At 37.3% G+C, this 15,811-nt stretch overlaps 1 protein-coding gene across 1 annotated transcript in view; it reads left to right on the top strand.

Annotated features, from left to right (window-relative positions):
- The first annotated feature begins 2,754 nt into the window (after positions 1–2,754).
- Positions 2,755–15,811, top strand: part of gpr158b (G protein-coupled receptor 158b) — an 83,846-nt gene continuing 70,789 nt past the window's right edge. The window contains exons 1-2 of the mRNA XM_024273930.2: positions 2,755–4,152; positions 13,148–13,253. Of these exons, the coding sequence (XP_024129698.1) occupies positions 3,326–4,152; positions 13,148–13,253 (933 nt within the window). The 5' untranslated portion in view covers positions 2,755–3,325. The remainder of the gene's footprint in view (positions 4,153–13,147; positions 13,254–15,811) is intronic.

Genomic DNA, 15,811 nt, shown 5'->3' with positions numbered 1-15,811 from the left:
CATATACATATACACACCAAAATATACAATAAAACGGATTCCAACACGTATTCCAAAATATTTGACTGAATAAAATGTAATGAGTTGTTAAAAATGTCTATTTGACTACATCTCTTAAAAAACTCATTCATCACTCTTGGAAGCCGTCCCAACATGCTCATCTGCACAGTCTCCACTCTCACGTAGGGAATTGTAAACAGAGCAGGATGGAAGAGCAGCAGAAGCTGCAACAGTCCCTAGTTGACTTCTGTACTTGGAGAACCTTTCCTTTTAACTTGTCTGTATACGCTGTTTTAATGTCACTGTTTGATATTGTTTAACAATTTGTGTATTGTTCTTAGTCTTATTTATTCATTTATTTTTTTGGTTTTACATTTGCTGGTCCTTCTTGCCAGGTCATCATTGTAAATGAGAATTTGTTCTTAATTGATCCTCCTGATAAAATAAAGGTTAAATACATTGAAATTTAATGGAAACAGCCATCACGTTAAAAATGCAGAGTTGGGGACACCCAAAATGTCAAAGAGTGATGGAGAGGGGTCCCGAACCATACGTCCTTGATGAGTTGGGAGTGAGAATGCGTTGGGTTAGCTCTTTACAGTGAGAAGCACCTGGATCAAATCTTAGGGACCTTTTTGTGTGAAGTGTGCATGTCCTCCCTCTACAGATTTTCTCCTACTTCCTTCCACAGTTCAATCACGTGTTTCATAAGTTTACAGCTGTCTGTAAATTGCTCCAGTGTGTTAGCATGGCCCAGTGACAAACTGGTGACATGGTACTTCACCTTCACCTTCCTGAGAACCAGCAAACTTGTTACCCCAAAAGGGACTCAGTGGGCTCTGAAAATGATGCAAAATTGCAGTAAAAATTTTTTAACCTAGGAATTTTTTTTTAAAAAGTAGACATTTAAAAATATCCCAAGATTAGATATCTACTAGTAAATGTGTAGTAGACCTCTGTATGCAGATATCTTTCAGAACAATATTGGTAGACATCTAATAGAGTAACACAAAAGAGCTGTCAAAAATGTCCTGTAGACATCTACAGTAGATGTCTATCAGGCAGCTAAAGATATAATAGGTGGGAAGCTGAACTTTATGGTGAGAAAATCATATTATTATAGTTTGAAAGAGCTCCCATGAAGTAAGCTTCAAAATAAAATATTTGACATCACAACTGCCAAATACAGTTCAATTGGCTTGTAAGATTAAAATACGGGATTTTGAAAAAAAATTCTATTTATTCTGTTAAGCTCAAATGGTTCTGAGCAATAACACTTCTTTAATCTTTGAACAACACATATGGTAAGTGTTAAGGGTGTGATGATTAACTGACTGAATTGATGAATCAATTTATGTTCCCATGATCCAACCAGATAGATCAGTCTGAAGTAAATTAGTTATCAAAATATACCAAAGTGTAATAAATCAATTATACTAATAATGGAAAAAAACATTGAGATATGATAAGTTTATTTTACTGTAACGCAAAAACAACCAAGTTCCATCATAGCAAAAAAAATGATATGCATCCTGACCCCTAGTCAACTAGGGACTTCTGCAGCAAAGAAAAACCTAAAGTCTAATGTGAGGAAACTACATTTTGCAAAGACGTGACCATAAAGTGTGATATAATGCTCTAATAATGTTCCATTTGTATTATTTAGATGTGGAAAAACAACATCAGTTTGACGTTTATGAAGCTAAAATTTGGTTTGTCAGTAATTCTTTTTTACTTGTTTGTTTGTACAAATATGTATTTATTATCATGCAAGAAAAACAAGGAATCTGGAAAGCTTTACCCGCACTGATCAGTACCAGGTATTAATCTCTGAGTCACACTGATGGAATTTTTGGATAAAGATTGCTTTACAGTCAATAAAGATGATAAAAGATATGTGTTGCAGCCAATCCCTTTGTTTATCTTATTACACTTAAAATGGCCAGACAATAACATGAATCAACAACAATATTTGTCAAATTTGTCTTTTCTGTCAAGGAATTGACTCACACTAATGATGAGAATTTCAAATTTGCTTCCTTTTAGTGTCTTTAAATTTAACCCAAAGATGGGTCAAAATAGAATCACTATGCATGTGTCAATTATTCATCTTAATTGTCTTATTGATTCGATATGTTTAGATTTCTTCCGAGCTTAGATATATTCACTTTATAAAATAAAATTATCATTATTTTTTAAATATTTCACGTAACTCTGAGAGGACGGTGTATCTCAGTGTTCTTGGATTTTGTTCTAAAAACCACAACGCCATGATAGTTCAGCCTCGGAAGGTTCTGGACTTCTTCCTCATCAGTGTCAGTCTTCCTCCGTCACTCTTTGACGCTCCTTTCTCTCAGGCCTTCCTGCTGTCAACCTGGCTTCTCTCCTTTTGATTGCTGTCACGATCAAATCTAAAGTCCAGAGGAGTTTTATTTTTATATCTTGGTCAATGTGTTGCTACAGAACAGAAATTAAAGGGGAAAACATTGAATGATTATGTTTTTTTAGTAAATTTTTAGAGAGGAAATTTGTAAAATTGTGAGATTTGATAGAAAAATTTAAGAGAACTGAACTTTTATTGCTCCTTAGTAGTTATATTTTTGATTTTAAATATCAAAAACATAAAATTGTGTTACAATTGTAAAGTGAGGATAGTTACGTGATAAAAATGTACTAATAATTTGGCCACTTAGAACTTAAATTCTAAATCATTATTGAATTTGCTCAAATGAATAAAAATCAACCAAATTGGTCTTTTAGGATTGAATAAACATTCATTAAATGATTCCCCCCCCCCCCCTAAGTATTTGATCTCGCAGTCAGCTTGCACCTCCTCCTCTCCTCTTAATCACCACCTCCGCCCTCGCGTTCCTTCCCACAGGCGCCTCTTTCAGCACCGGACAGCTCCCGTCGCTCCTACGCTCCGCCCTCCTCCGGCAGACGGGCGGTGAGAAACAACCACACACGCCGGTGAGCATCGCTTCAGACATTCATGGGGAGGGACACAACTTCACCTACAATTTGCTCGGATCTTCGTCATCTCGAGCGGATTGAGGACTGGTGAGGATGCGCGCAGCATGGATGGATGGATGGATGCGCGTCGGGATGTAGGATTTCTTTTTGCATAAAAAATCACAAGGAATCCCCTTTTTAAGGAAAGGGATGAAAGGAAAGTCTGTTTTTCCAGATTACAGATGCCCGGATGAGCTGTGTGGAAGGGTGTTTTGTCTGATTCAGCTCATTAAAGTGTTGATCGCTTGACGGACAGAGATCAGGTTTGGTGATGCGCGCCACTCTTTAAGCGCCGACAGCGTGAACAGGAACCATGGCTCTCATTGTGGTCCCGCTGCTTCTCCAAACGGGTCTCGTTCTGGGATCAAACTACGGCTATGTGGAGTGGTCAGACAACGACAGAGACTACAAGTACCCCTCCGACTTCACCACTCAGAGCGCAAGCAGGGAGCCGCCCCAGAGTCCAACCGCGCACCCGCTCCCGGCCACCGAGCGCGCCGTGGTGGCGCACAAAATCGAGGAGGACCTGCCCCGGGTGGTGACCGCGTTCCTGCACAGCGGGGACTCCTCTGCGCTGAGGCAGGTCAACTGCTCGCGGAGGTACGAGCTCAGCAGCCTGCGCGGGGACCTCCACGTTGCCTCCCACTACTCGCTCCACAGCGTCCTGGACACGGTGGCGCACGCCACAAACTTCCTCAACATGATCCTGCAAGCCAACAGGTCCCGCGAGCACGCGCTGCGCAGGGACGTCCACTGGTACCACGCGCTGGTGCAGAGCATCCTGGAGGGAGACCCCAAGATCCACAGGGCGGTGGTGACCCTGCACACGGACGCACGGACACCGGGGCCCCACGTCTTCCTTCAGGCGACGAGGGTGGAGGATGAGCTGGTGCTGGAGGACTTCTCCAGCTCTGCGCACCGCCAGCTGAAGATCAGGAGCCCGGAGTCGGACTGGTTCAATGACTTTAGGGATGGAAGGAGACCCCACGGCCACGGTGGAAGTTACCTTCTGAAGAAGAACCAAATCAAGTGGTCTGCCCCGTATTTGGAGTGTGACCACGGGACGTTTGTGCCTTACTGGCTGCTCACATTGTCTGCTGCCTTCTATGGGCTGAAGAGCAACTCAGCTCCTGAGTTCAGGTAAGTTTTTCTGCCCTTTTGTTCATAAAAAATGACATCATGATGGGAGTTTTGTCAATAATCATAATGTAAACAAGATTCATGCAGAAAACTCCAGAGTTAAAAATAACCAAACTCTGAGATTAAAAGAGAGATAACTTTTTTAGAGAAAAAAACACAAGTCTGGTTTAAAAAAACCATAAAATTCCTTCAAAAAGTAACCCCAAAAATACATCCAACCCAATGAAAGGTTAAAGAACTAACCAAGTGATGCTACTCAAGTGATTCCATCTTTAACAGACACTTTCTCTTTTAATAAGCCCATCCTTCAAACGCTGTACATCTCCACCGGTGCCGCGATAATCTAATGAATACTATAGCTTTTACACAATGCGTTTATGAGAGAATCTATAAGGGCTGGCTGTGGTTACAGGGGTGGGAGGATGGGAGGGAGGGCACTTATAGGTGCACAAAAACACCCGTGGATCTCTTGTTTCAAGGCTCCAACCTGAGAGTCTGGAAATGATCGATACGATCATGAATAAACAATGAAACATCAGCAATATGAGGCTACACTCAATTCCACCAAAGTGAGATAAACAGCTTTTATGTCAAGATTATTATACACATTCTAATGTCAGTCTGTAGATTAATGCATGTTTCAGTTTTAAAATGAAAGTATGAATACCATACCATCTATATGTATGTATATTTGAGTTTTTAGAAGATAAAATTTGGGATATTTAATTAAAAAAAAAGAACATCTGGTTAGCTGAACATGTGCTTTAACACTAAACTTGAGTGTATATGTAAAGTATACTAATAAAAGCAACCTCGTTCAGGTGTACAATTTTAATATTTTGGAAGACAAATGACTTCTTACCTTTTATAAGCTTTAAAATTAAGTGAAAACAATATAAAAAAAAACCAAACAAAAAATAATTGTAATTTATTTAGTCAAAGAATCAAACAAACAAACAAAAAAACCCCACAATACTAAAGAAGACTAAAGAGATACACAACTATACAAAGATATGTCAAGCTTAAGACAATTGAAATTGATTGTAATAGTTGATTTGAGGATCATAGATTGGAAAATAAAAAAATTAATTAAAACCTCTCTTTCTCTCTCTGTCTCTCTCCATCCATCCATCCATCCATCCATCCATCCATCCATCCATCCATCCATCCATCCTTCCATCCCTCTGTATTTATACATATCTATAAATGCAAAATATGTTACACTTACTCCTAATCTTAAATATTAGTGCAGTGCATGAAAGATTGAATACATAAAATGGGAAGTTTGTCAAAAAGAATTTAATTTATTGCTGGAAAAAGAGTGGAAGAAATGTCATAAACCCATGCTATTATGCTTTGGAAGATTTTGGAAAGAGAAGCGTCAGATGAATGAATGAATGAATGAATGAATGAATGAATGAAACGGTTTATTTCAAGCAATCAGGTCATAATACATGAAATAACATATCACTTAGTGAATCACAAGTAGATCACTTGAAAGGGAGTGGAAGGAAGCGAACTTATATAATCCCACCCCGACTCGACCATACCATTTTCTCTACACGAATCATCAATATCCGGTTCAGGACTTAATATCAAATATTAATGGATTCAGGCTATTAAGGATCATTAATATCATTGATGTAAATTTCAAAGCATCCACAACAAATCATTTATATTAATCTGTACCAATAATCTAATATTCTCATTGAAAAAAGACACTTATGATAATACAAAAAGTAATTAGTAAATCATCTTCATTTGCTAATGCAGTAAAAATCGAAATATTCTCATTAAAAAAGACAATTAGTGCAGATTGTATTTATCAAAGAATGATTATAAAAATAGAAAAAGTAATAAGTAAAAATCATCTTCATCAGATCAACATGAAAAGTGTTTTTAAGACATTTAGGTTGAGGGATTTTAGTTAAAAATTCCGATATTAAAACACTTCTAGTAATGTTTTTGTAAAATAATAAAAATATAAAAACTTGTCATGGTGAACTTTAATTTTTTTAACTTATTACTTAACAGTTTTTACCCTATTAGGACATTGAATCATCACAAAAAGTGTCCACTGTTGAAAATTAATTCCCCCATTTCTGCATGACCAAACTAAAAGTTATTTTTTTATTTTTTATCTTTTTTGTGTACTGAATGTGGACACTTGACAAATTGTGTCAGCAAAAAAAAGAGTCAAACTGATCAGTTGAGAATCTTTTAATTCATGTAAAGCACAGTGGTGGAGGGTAATGATGTGTTATTGTTTTTCCAGAGCTAGAGTTGGTCATCTTACTGTCAGTAACTTGAAACAAATGAGTGCTGGGACAGAATTTAATGGTAAACTCCTAATTTCAACACTTTCAGATATACATGTGTGTGAACCTGCAACGCACTGCTGTACTCCGCCTTCGCCTAACAGAAGGTGGATTGGCTCCAGCAACCTCGTGACCTCATTCAGCAGGTTGTGCAGATAAATGGCTTGATGGATGGTGTGTCCGAAATGGAAAAATACCAAGTTTTGGTTTCAAACCCACTAGCTCACTAATATATCCCCCATCCCATAACAATTGTAGCTAAGCACAGACATTTTTCACTGCAGCTGCGAGACACTTTGAACAGACCCACTTGTGACACAAACAATACTCAGAGGTTTGTGTTTCTGTCAGTTGGGGCTCAACCTGGCAACTGCCAGCCACAAGTCCCTGAGCAAAATGCTGCATCACCGCCGGCTCTGGGGAGGGGGACTCTACCATTGACAGGGAGCTGCTTTCATCGTTTTAAAGAGCTGTAATCTCTGCACCATAAAAACACAAGTCTGAAAATGTTTCTTTTAAAAATCAGCCTTCTTTTCAATTATAGCTTTCTAAAGAACCCCTCAGGCATTTACAGCAGCTGGAGAGAACTTAAACATCTCTCTAACGGAGCCCGCAAATGTTAAGGTTGCTATTCCTGTCTGTGATGCAGTGGTTGTTGCCATAAATGATGGGTTTACCCATCTGGGATATTACCCAAATAAAACCGCATGTGCAATTAGCTCAGAGAAACGCACCGCTTACTTGTTTCTGCAGCCTGGGGCAACTAAAAAACACTAAGTGCAACTAAAGAAATTCAGCTGTTGGATTCATATCTACATTTATTCACAACCTTAGCTTAGTTAAGAGGGTATTGAGTAAACTTACGTGAATTTCACATTTTACATATGACATTTTTTTTGTTTTGGCTGCAGAAAGTTGCAAAAATATTTATTAAAATCTCCTTTTGTAACGCAGAAGAAGAGGTCAGAGAATATCAGGAAAATGCCGTCTTACAAATATGAAGTCATGTTTCAAAAGCTGACTATTGAGAAATTTTTTTATTGCACTGGAGCTGGAAATTTAATCCATCCTTTGATATTATTCAATACTTCTCTCTTCCTGTTTAAGGTCTCAAGGGTTTGGAGCCTGTTGAAGCTTCCATTACTTAAGAGACATCCTGCACCGCAGAGACAAGCCACAAACTCACAAATACTTCATAGAATTTTTACGAACAACTTCGGATATATAACTTTACGTACTTCTGTCTCTTCCACCTCTCTTTCACATGAGCAGTTTCTGGTGATGCCCCGCCCACAATTAGGCCAGGTCTCTTCTGACTTGATCTGGACACAGCTAGGAGTGTTTTCACGCCTACCTTGGTTTGAACCAAGGTACGCTTATGCCACTTCTGGTTCAGACCAAACAAGCAAGCACACGTAATATTGCTTTAACTGGTTTGTTGGCTTGGTTCTGAAGGGAGTTGTTCACTTTAGCATCAATATGAACCGGTCCTGTTCCAATTCCAAGATAGGTGAGCATTTGCGGGATTAAAACCTGTAGAAGTCATACTAAATACTATCACCCGCCTGGTTTCAAATCTCCAAACTTTGTTTTTATTGTCTTAGGAGTGTAGCCAAACACAGAGGGAGGAGGGGCATATTTTTTAAAGATCCACTCCAATGAAAATATTGTTTTTGTGGCATTTTTAATGAAGATAGAGGACATGTATTAAATTTAGGGTTGTCAACAACAGTGGGTTAACGCATTTTTAAATAATACACAATCAAATTTATTCATGTAAATTAGTTACGCTTAGCAAAGCAATCGTCTTCCACTTCATGTCGGACAGTTCCTTCCATGGCGTGCATTAATTTCTGATAATGCACACTTTGTAGGGCATTACCTCATTAATACAACTGTCACTTACAAAAGAAAACAGATTCAATCTATTTTATTACTTTATTCATGTTATTTTTTCGGTTTAAATGCTTTTTCACAAAAAAAGCGGACTACTTCAACACAACAACGTGGATTTTTTTTGATTGATTGACAGCACAAATTAAAATATAAAGCACAAATTGTTGAAAATCAGGAGCAGATGAAAAAGATGGTGTTTGAAAAACGAGCTTATTTGTGATATAGAAAATACTCTGGGTGGGCCACAGACTCTGCTCTGCAATGGGGAGGGGAAGGGGGGCGGGGTTGCTCTGTGTCAACACTCCCACCCACAACGCAGGCGAATAATGAACTACTGTCACTTTGCTGGAACTGTCCTAGTAAACTTTTTTTTTCTTAAATTTGCATAAGAATGGGACATTTGTAATAAAAAGACCTCTGGCCACCCTTTTATAACAGATCAAAAGATGATCGGAGGAGATTTTTAAACCGGTTGTTTTAGAAGTTTATGTGAAACTGTTCTGTCTTTGTGAGCTCCATAAGCAGGGGCATGAAAGCAAAGTCACCCAACTGCAGAATATGGATGGGGGTTTCAAAAGAAAATCTGGAATCACTGACTGTATATGAGAACCAGTTAGTTATTCAAGTTATCAACCAACCAATCAGATGCCTCAATAAAAATAAAACATTCAAAATGTTTGATTGATTTGTTCTTACAACTTGCTCCAGTTCTCATATACAGTCAATGTTTGGATTTTTTTTAAATTCTTTTTTAAGCTTTAGAAATTATTTTGATAAAATATAATAATCTAAAAAGATATGTCTAGTTTTATAGACTTTCACTCACCTGTTACACTAAAAGTTATTTTATCTTATCAAATATTTTCCATTGTTGCCCAAAAACATGCTTATTATCAATGATTACATCAAAACATCTATGTGTACTTTTTTTACAAGTATTTTTTAATTATCACAACCAATTGTGCTGACTTGATTTGAGCCAAACTGAATTATATTATAAAATAATTAAAAAGTTGAATCAGTTTGACATTTTTCTTACAGTCTCTGAATTTAGCATTGAGACTAATCTGATTGTGAAGTGGTGCTTCACAAAGAAACTGAATTAAATTGAAGTGGAAATATCTGTATAGATTCTCAGTTATCCAGGTCATGTTGTCAAAGGATTTTGTTCTTTAGGGCAACCGGACTTTAATCACAAGAAGACATTTCTAAAGCTGCTCATCTTCTATGAAGAAGTCTCCCTGAAGAACAGAAAGAGCTGAAAATGAAATATCTCATAAAACAAAAGTCATAATGAGCCTTCTTCAGGATTATTAAGAGCTACTTTTTAAGTGGGATATTTTTAGGTCAGTACTTACAAGATCAGCAGGATGAGCTCTTAGGTACATGAAAACTGCATTTTTAGTAAGCAAACATCATATTTGCTGTGGATGTGTTCATCTTTTCTGCACACTCCACTCCCTGTAACTGGCTGCTTCTTCCACCAAATCCCAGTCCTATGATGAGATTCCTAAAAATAGAAAGTAGATTGGCCGTGGACAGAAAATCTTCTGAATGTTTACATAATATATTCTCTATCTCCTCCCCACAAGCAAAAATCCCAATGAGTTTATTTTGCAACATTTTTTAAAACTTTTTATTTAGCTTCCTAACCAGGAACTTTCAAAGCTAAATAAACATACAAATGTGTTTTCTGTTTAAACTGCTTTGATAATTTCTTCTAGTCTGCCAGGAACGCTGGATTCAATGGTGCAACATGCAGCAATTTGGCAAAAACACACTAAAACAAAGACATCAACAGCCAAAAAAGCAAACATGCCTTTAATGTGAGGATTATGCCCTTTGGGTTTGTTTGTTTGTTAGTTTATATTTTCTTGGTTCTTGAAATATCCCATTTCAGGCTTGTTTATCCCAGTCACAGTCTGCTTTCATCCATAGCTGTCTTCATTTCAGCCCCTCATCGTCAGTGTGTTTAAGTGCCTGATCTTCTGGTCATCTACTTTGACACTCCACTTGTTTTGTTTATGCTTCATGGTTTGATTTTATTCATTAAAAGCTGTTTTTCCTCTGTATTGTGAGCCACAGGTCTACTGGTTTCTGACAATAACACACACCGACACCTTTTACAGTAGAATGTGGAATAACTTACAACAAATTGACCAGTGAGGAATAACCTCAAAGCCTCACTCTGATCGTCTAAGCGTTTCCAGTGGTCTTTTAATTATAATTATGCAAATTTTAGCCAAATCATCAATAAAACTGTGTTGTTTTCTGGGACATAGTTTCTGGCAAGAGTTCATTAGAAATTCACCTCTGAGTTGTGGATGGATTGTTGGCGCTCAGTAACCCCTCCCCCCTCTTCCCATCATCCCTTTGTTTACACTCTCTCCTGCTAGCTTACAGCCTCTCACAACCCAGAGCTAACGTTACTGATGCAACAAGAATGGCAATCAATATTTGATTATCCTGCTGTACAGTTTTGAGCCAGATGTCAGCTCAGACGAGGAAAACAAAGACGTACATGGATCTATTTGTTTGCAAGTTGATCCAGTAGAATGGTCCTACGTAGCAAAAGTATCTTTTTCCAACAGAATTTGAATAAAGAAATACAGAGAAGTACAATTTCAAGCTTTATTTTCTTAACATATGTCCTCGATCATGAGAAAAATGGCACAAGAACATGATAAAAACACCAAAAACACGATTTTCAACTGAGTGAGTTGGAGCAAAAATCCTTTGAGTTGCTGTTTTTCACACAGAAACTGATCTCTTTAACATAAAATATGTGTTTATTGTGGTTTAAAAACATTAATATATACAAAAAATGAATAGTATAATATAATAACTGTAGTGTCTACTTTTATGCAGTGGATTTTTTAGTTCATAATATTCAGCTTTAGCCTATTATAAAAACTCTTTTTCATATTTTGTTCCTTGTTTACCAACTGTTTATATATTTGATTAGACATATTGGCCAAACGCCTCTTTATACTCATCCACTTCAGTTTGCAGGCAGATGGTAGAAACAGGTGTTACACTTTGCATCACAAAGAAGGAGAGAACACATTTTGGCCTCTCCTTTGTTTGAAGAACTTGAATCATCCTTAAAGAGAAAGGAGGGTGTGTGTGTATACTTGTTATCATAGTCTCATGAGGACATTACATAATCATCAACGCTATCAGGACCCGTCTTTTTAAGCATGGAAACCAGTTTCAAAATGACTAAAGTTCACTGTTGATTCAGGGCAAATCTATAAAATAAATTTAAAGTTCACCTGGGCACGGGGAGTGTGTTTGGGTGTGTATACTTGTTATCATAGTCTCATGAGGACATTACATAATCATTAACATTATCAGGACCTGTCTTTTTAAGGATGGAAACCAGTTTCAAAATGACTAAAGTTCACTGTTGATTCAAGCAAATCTATAAATAAATTTAAAGTTCACCTGGGCACGGGGGGTGTGTGTATGCTAAATGTGATGGCCCACAAAAACCACAAATAAAAATGACAATAGAACCCACGAAAAATGAAAACAAGCAAACTTAAAAAAAGAAAAAAGAACGTGATGATGGATTAGCAGACAAATAGAAAAAAAGACAGTCAAACATAAAAGTAGAAAAAAACGACAAATATAGCCTAAACAGGTTACCACTCAGTGTCCTACTTGGTCCTGTCCCTAACCCGGTAAATGCAGGGGGTAGTGTCAGGAAGAACATTTAACACAAAACATATATAAGACATTTCAAATAGATCAAAAACGAAGACAGATAAATAGATAGATGAACTAATACGATGACAGCATGGTTTTCTATGCATTCTAGGGGCTCAGGGGGATATGACATCCTAAACTCAAGACATCCAGCCCCCAATATTATACCTGCACCCCATAGCTGGACTTCAAAATTTGTGCTTGGTACAACATAAATGTCAGTCACGGGAATAATGTCCTAATAAAAGAGCAGCAGAGTTTTGTCTGTGTTTGGGAGTGTGATGAAGAGACTCATGGACAGAAACTGGGCTTAGCTCCAAAGCACAAGCAGTTTTATGTCTTTTTTTGGCAGTGGTTAAAGTAAATTCTGTTTCATGCTGTAATGCAATCACCACCCTCAAAATTTCCTCTAAAATATTCAACTTCAGTCACTTTGCAGAACGGGAGAGTGATGATCCACTGCTGCATCAATCAATATACTCCATAAACCTGCTGCCTCCTTCAAAATAAAAATAAAAGCAGGACGGTGATATAATAATTTTTTCTTATTTTCGATTAGAAAACAACAAGAAAACAGAGAAATAAGATTACAGCCCAAAAGTCACATTGCAGTTGCAGTTATAACATTTATCCCCAACACTTGAGCAAATTTGACCCTTTGAATTTTAACTGTCACTCAAAAAATCCAAATGGCTCAAAGTTTTGAGCATGGAAGGTGGAAGCTTCTTTAATTCTTGCTTACTTCTGTCTTTTCATCTTGAGAAAACTACATAAAAGTAATAGTATGTGATTGAAATTAAGAATATATGTGTGCTAAAAAACACTGTTAACTGCAGTTAGAACAAACAATCATTAATAGCATTATTGTTGTTGACAGAAGATGAAAAGACATTTTCTCCTGTCATGTATAGACATCTGTTGCTCTGTCATTACTGTTTTGATCATTTGCAAACACTGTTGCAAAGCTGAATGTCTTTTTTTTAATTGATATGCATGACTTTTTATTCTTTGCATCCTCAAAAGTAAGTCTACTGATCTGTTTACGTGTTGTTTTTTTTTTTTATTGACAGAGGTGTTGTCCGTGTGGACGTTAACCTGCAGAACGTGGACATCAACCAGTGCTCCAACAGCGGCTGGTTTGCAGGGACTCATCGTTGCAATCTCACCAGTATGGAAGTAGGTCTCCTTGAATTTTATTTTAGTTTGCACCAAAGTAAGAGCAGCCTTTTTATTTGAGGAGCTTTCTAATTTCTTTACAAATTTGTTCCACCCTTTCGTGATCACTCCTTAGTATCTCCCTAAAGCAGACAGATTTGAAACAAATTACACAGACGCCCTAAGGTTATAAAACAGCATTTATTTAGTATTTGATAAAACCTGTAGAAAAACATAATCAGATTCAAACAAGCCCAGAATCTCCTTTAAAAATCAAAGTAATAAACCATACTGATATTGTCACAGAAAATCTTTTTCTTCTCCACTCTGACTGATAATGGTTATTAAAAAAATTGAGGTGTGAGAAATCTATGAATATCGAGACCTGCCAACCTGTTCAAATAGAACAGGTTCTTGCATATGTTAAATACATTCAATTAAATGTGTTAAAATGTTCAATTTGAAAAAAATGTCTTCTTTTCCTTCGCCAAGTCACTGTCAAGTTCCTCATTTAAATGATTCACATGCACTTTGTTCCTGTTTTAATGATAAATCTGCATCTATTTTTGCCTCCTTGACTTGTAACTCTTGAATTCTGAAGTTGAAATCATTTGATTCATTCAATTATTCAAGGATCTTTATTTATTTTTTTTTTTCTTACCAAGTCTGCCTACTCCTATTGCACAGCCTTTTGGATTCAGGGATGACAGAGTTCTCGAGTTTTCTGTTTCTCATTTTTTTCTTTGTCTCAAATACTGATACGGAATGCAGAATCCTGCTCTTTTTCTAACAAGGCAAATATTATTTGAGGGAGCAGGAAGAAGCCCGGAGCTGCTTCATTCTTACAGCCTCAAAAGTAACAAAAATGTCATTAAGCTAGTCAGCAATCCCCCTGTCTGTTTCTGCATTACCTTACTTTGTGTAATGGGATTTTTTAACCTAAAGATTGAATTACTTTAGGACACAGTTTACATTAAAATGCATTACAGTAGACACAACACCTTTGATTAATATCAGAAAAAGTGGTGATGTAAATATGCTTATTAAATATTTAGTTCGACTGAAAAAAAACAGAAAACCAGTGTCTCCAATCTAAAACCTGAACACTTTGCAAGACATGGAGGAACAATCCTTGGCACATTTATATGTCAATTTACAAAGATAACGGTGGTGAAGCTGAGATAAATCTGATCTAATCTGATCAGAATCGTCTCCATGACATCAAAAATCAGACTCATGCATACTCTTTGTCTTTTCAATATTCTTGTATGCATGCGAATCACAAATCTTCAATAAGATGGATTGTGGAAATGAAATGCTTCTGAAAATTCCTGAGTATTTCATGCATGGACCACATCACCAATAAGGAAGTGTGCAACAGGACGTCATCCACAGCCATCAGTGTACGTGACAGCTTAAGGATCGTATAGAAAAATATCCTGGTATGGAATCATGACAAGATTATGGCCTAGTAAAAACTATTTTGCATGGCATGGTACCAGGAGGTAGGAAGAGAAAATGGCAGAAGAAGAGGTAAATGGCACATACTTAGATATTTACTGTATATTTATATATAACTTTTTAGAAGGTCTTAGAAGGTCCAAAGCGCTTCAGTCACAGTTCCATTCACACAGTGATGGCAGCTGCCTTACGCTGGAGCCAACCTATGACCACCCGAAACAATGTTGGGTGTTGGAAGGGCAAGGCAGGAACCAAACCTGCAATCTTCCAATTAGAGGTGGAAAGAAAACATCAGAGAATGCACAAGATTGCTCAGATAGCTCATGACTGTTGCTGATGGCAGGAAATCGTCAATGGTGCTTCTATAAGCAACTGCAGGTTTAGAGACTGAAACAGATGTAGATTCTGATCTGGTTGGGTGGGTTTAGTGAATCTTAATGGATGTCAAGACTTGTAGCAATCTATTCAACAGGAAGTTGTTTTATTTTCTAATTATAATAATTTGCCTATTTTTTGCTCAGCAAACTAAGTTTGGTAAATGTCTTACCAATGAATACCAATGAATTACAAATGTTAATATAAAAACACAGAGGACAACTATTATAATTATTTTTTTTTCCTTCAATTCCATCCTCTAAACATTTTTAAATGTCTTTGGCAAAATGAGTATTTGTCTTCGTGACCAGTTGGTCTGAATCAGAATTTCTCGCCTACAACTATGGGTTCTCCCTATGCCTACATTTAGCCTTCCAAATGGAGAGATATGGGTCTTCAAATTTGTACGTCTCTCCCACTGGATGATGTCATCAATAGTCGCTGGTCATGTATAGTGTGGAGCTGCTAGCGCTCTCAAATACATAACAGCATTGAATTTATAACTTTAAGAAGGTCGTGGTAATACAAAAAGTCATGACTTACTTTTTAAGGTAAACTTCTGTGCATCAGAGCACACCCGCATGAAGAAAAGCACTTCTCCACGGCACAGCGCAACGCAGGACACCGTCATGGCGGAGGGCTCGGCATCCTTCTGCTGCGAAGGTTAGCCCTAGAAAAAAACCCTACCCCTCCAAATGCCCCATACAATTTGAGTGGTAGGGGAAGATTTCGTATTCGGCCAA

The sequence above is a fragment of the Oryzias melastigma genome, linkage group LG17 (genome assembly GCF_002922805.2).
Source record: "Oryzias melastigma strain HK-1 linkage group LG17, ASM292280v2, whole genome shotgun sequence".
Taxonomy (NCBI): Eukaryota; Metazoa; Chordata; class Actinopteri; order Beloniformes; family Adrianichthyidae; genus Oryzias; species Oryzias melastigma.
This window is presented reverse-complemented; position numbering and strand designations above follow the sequence as displayed.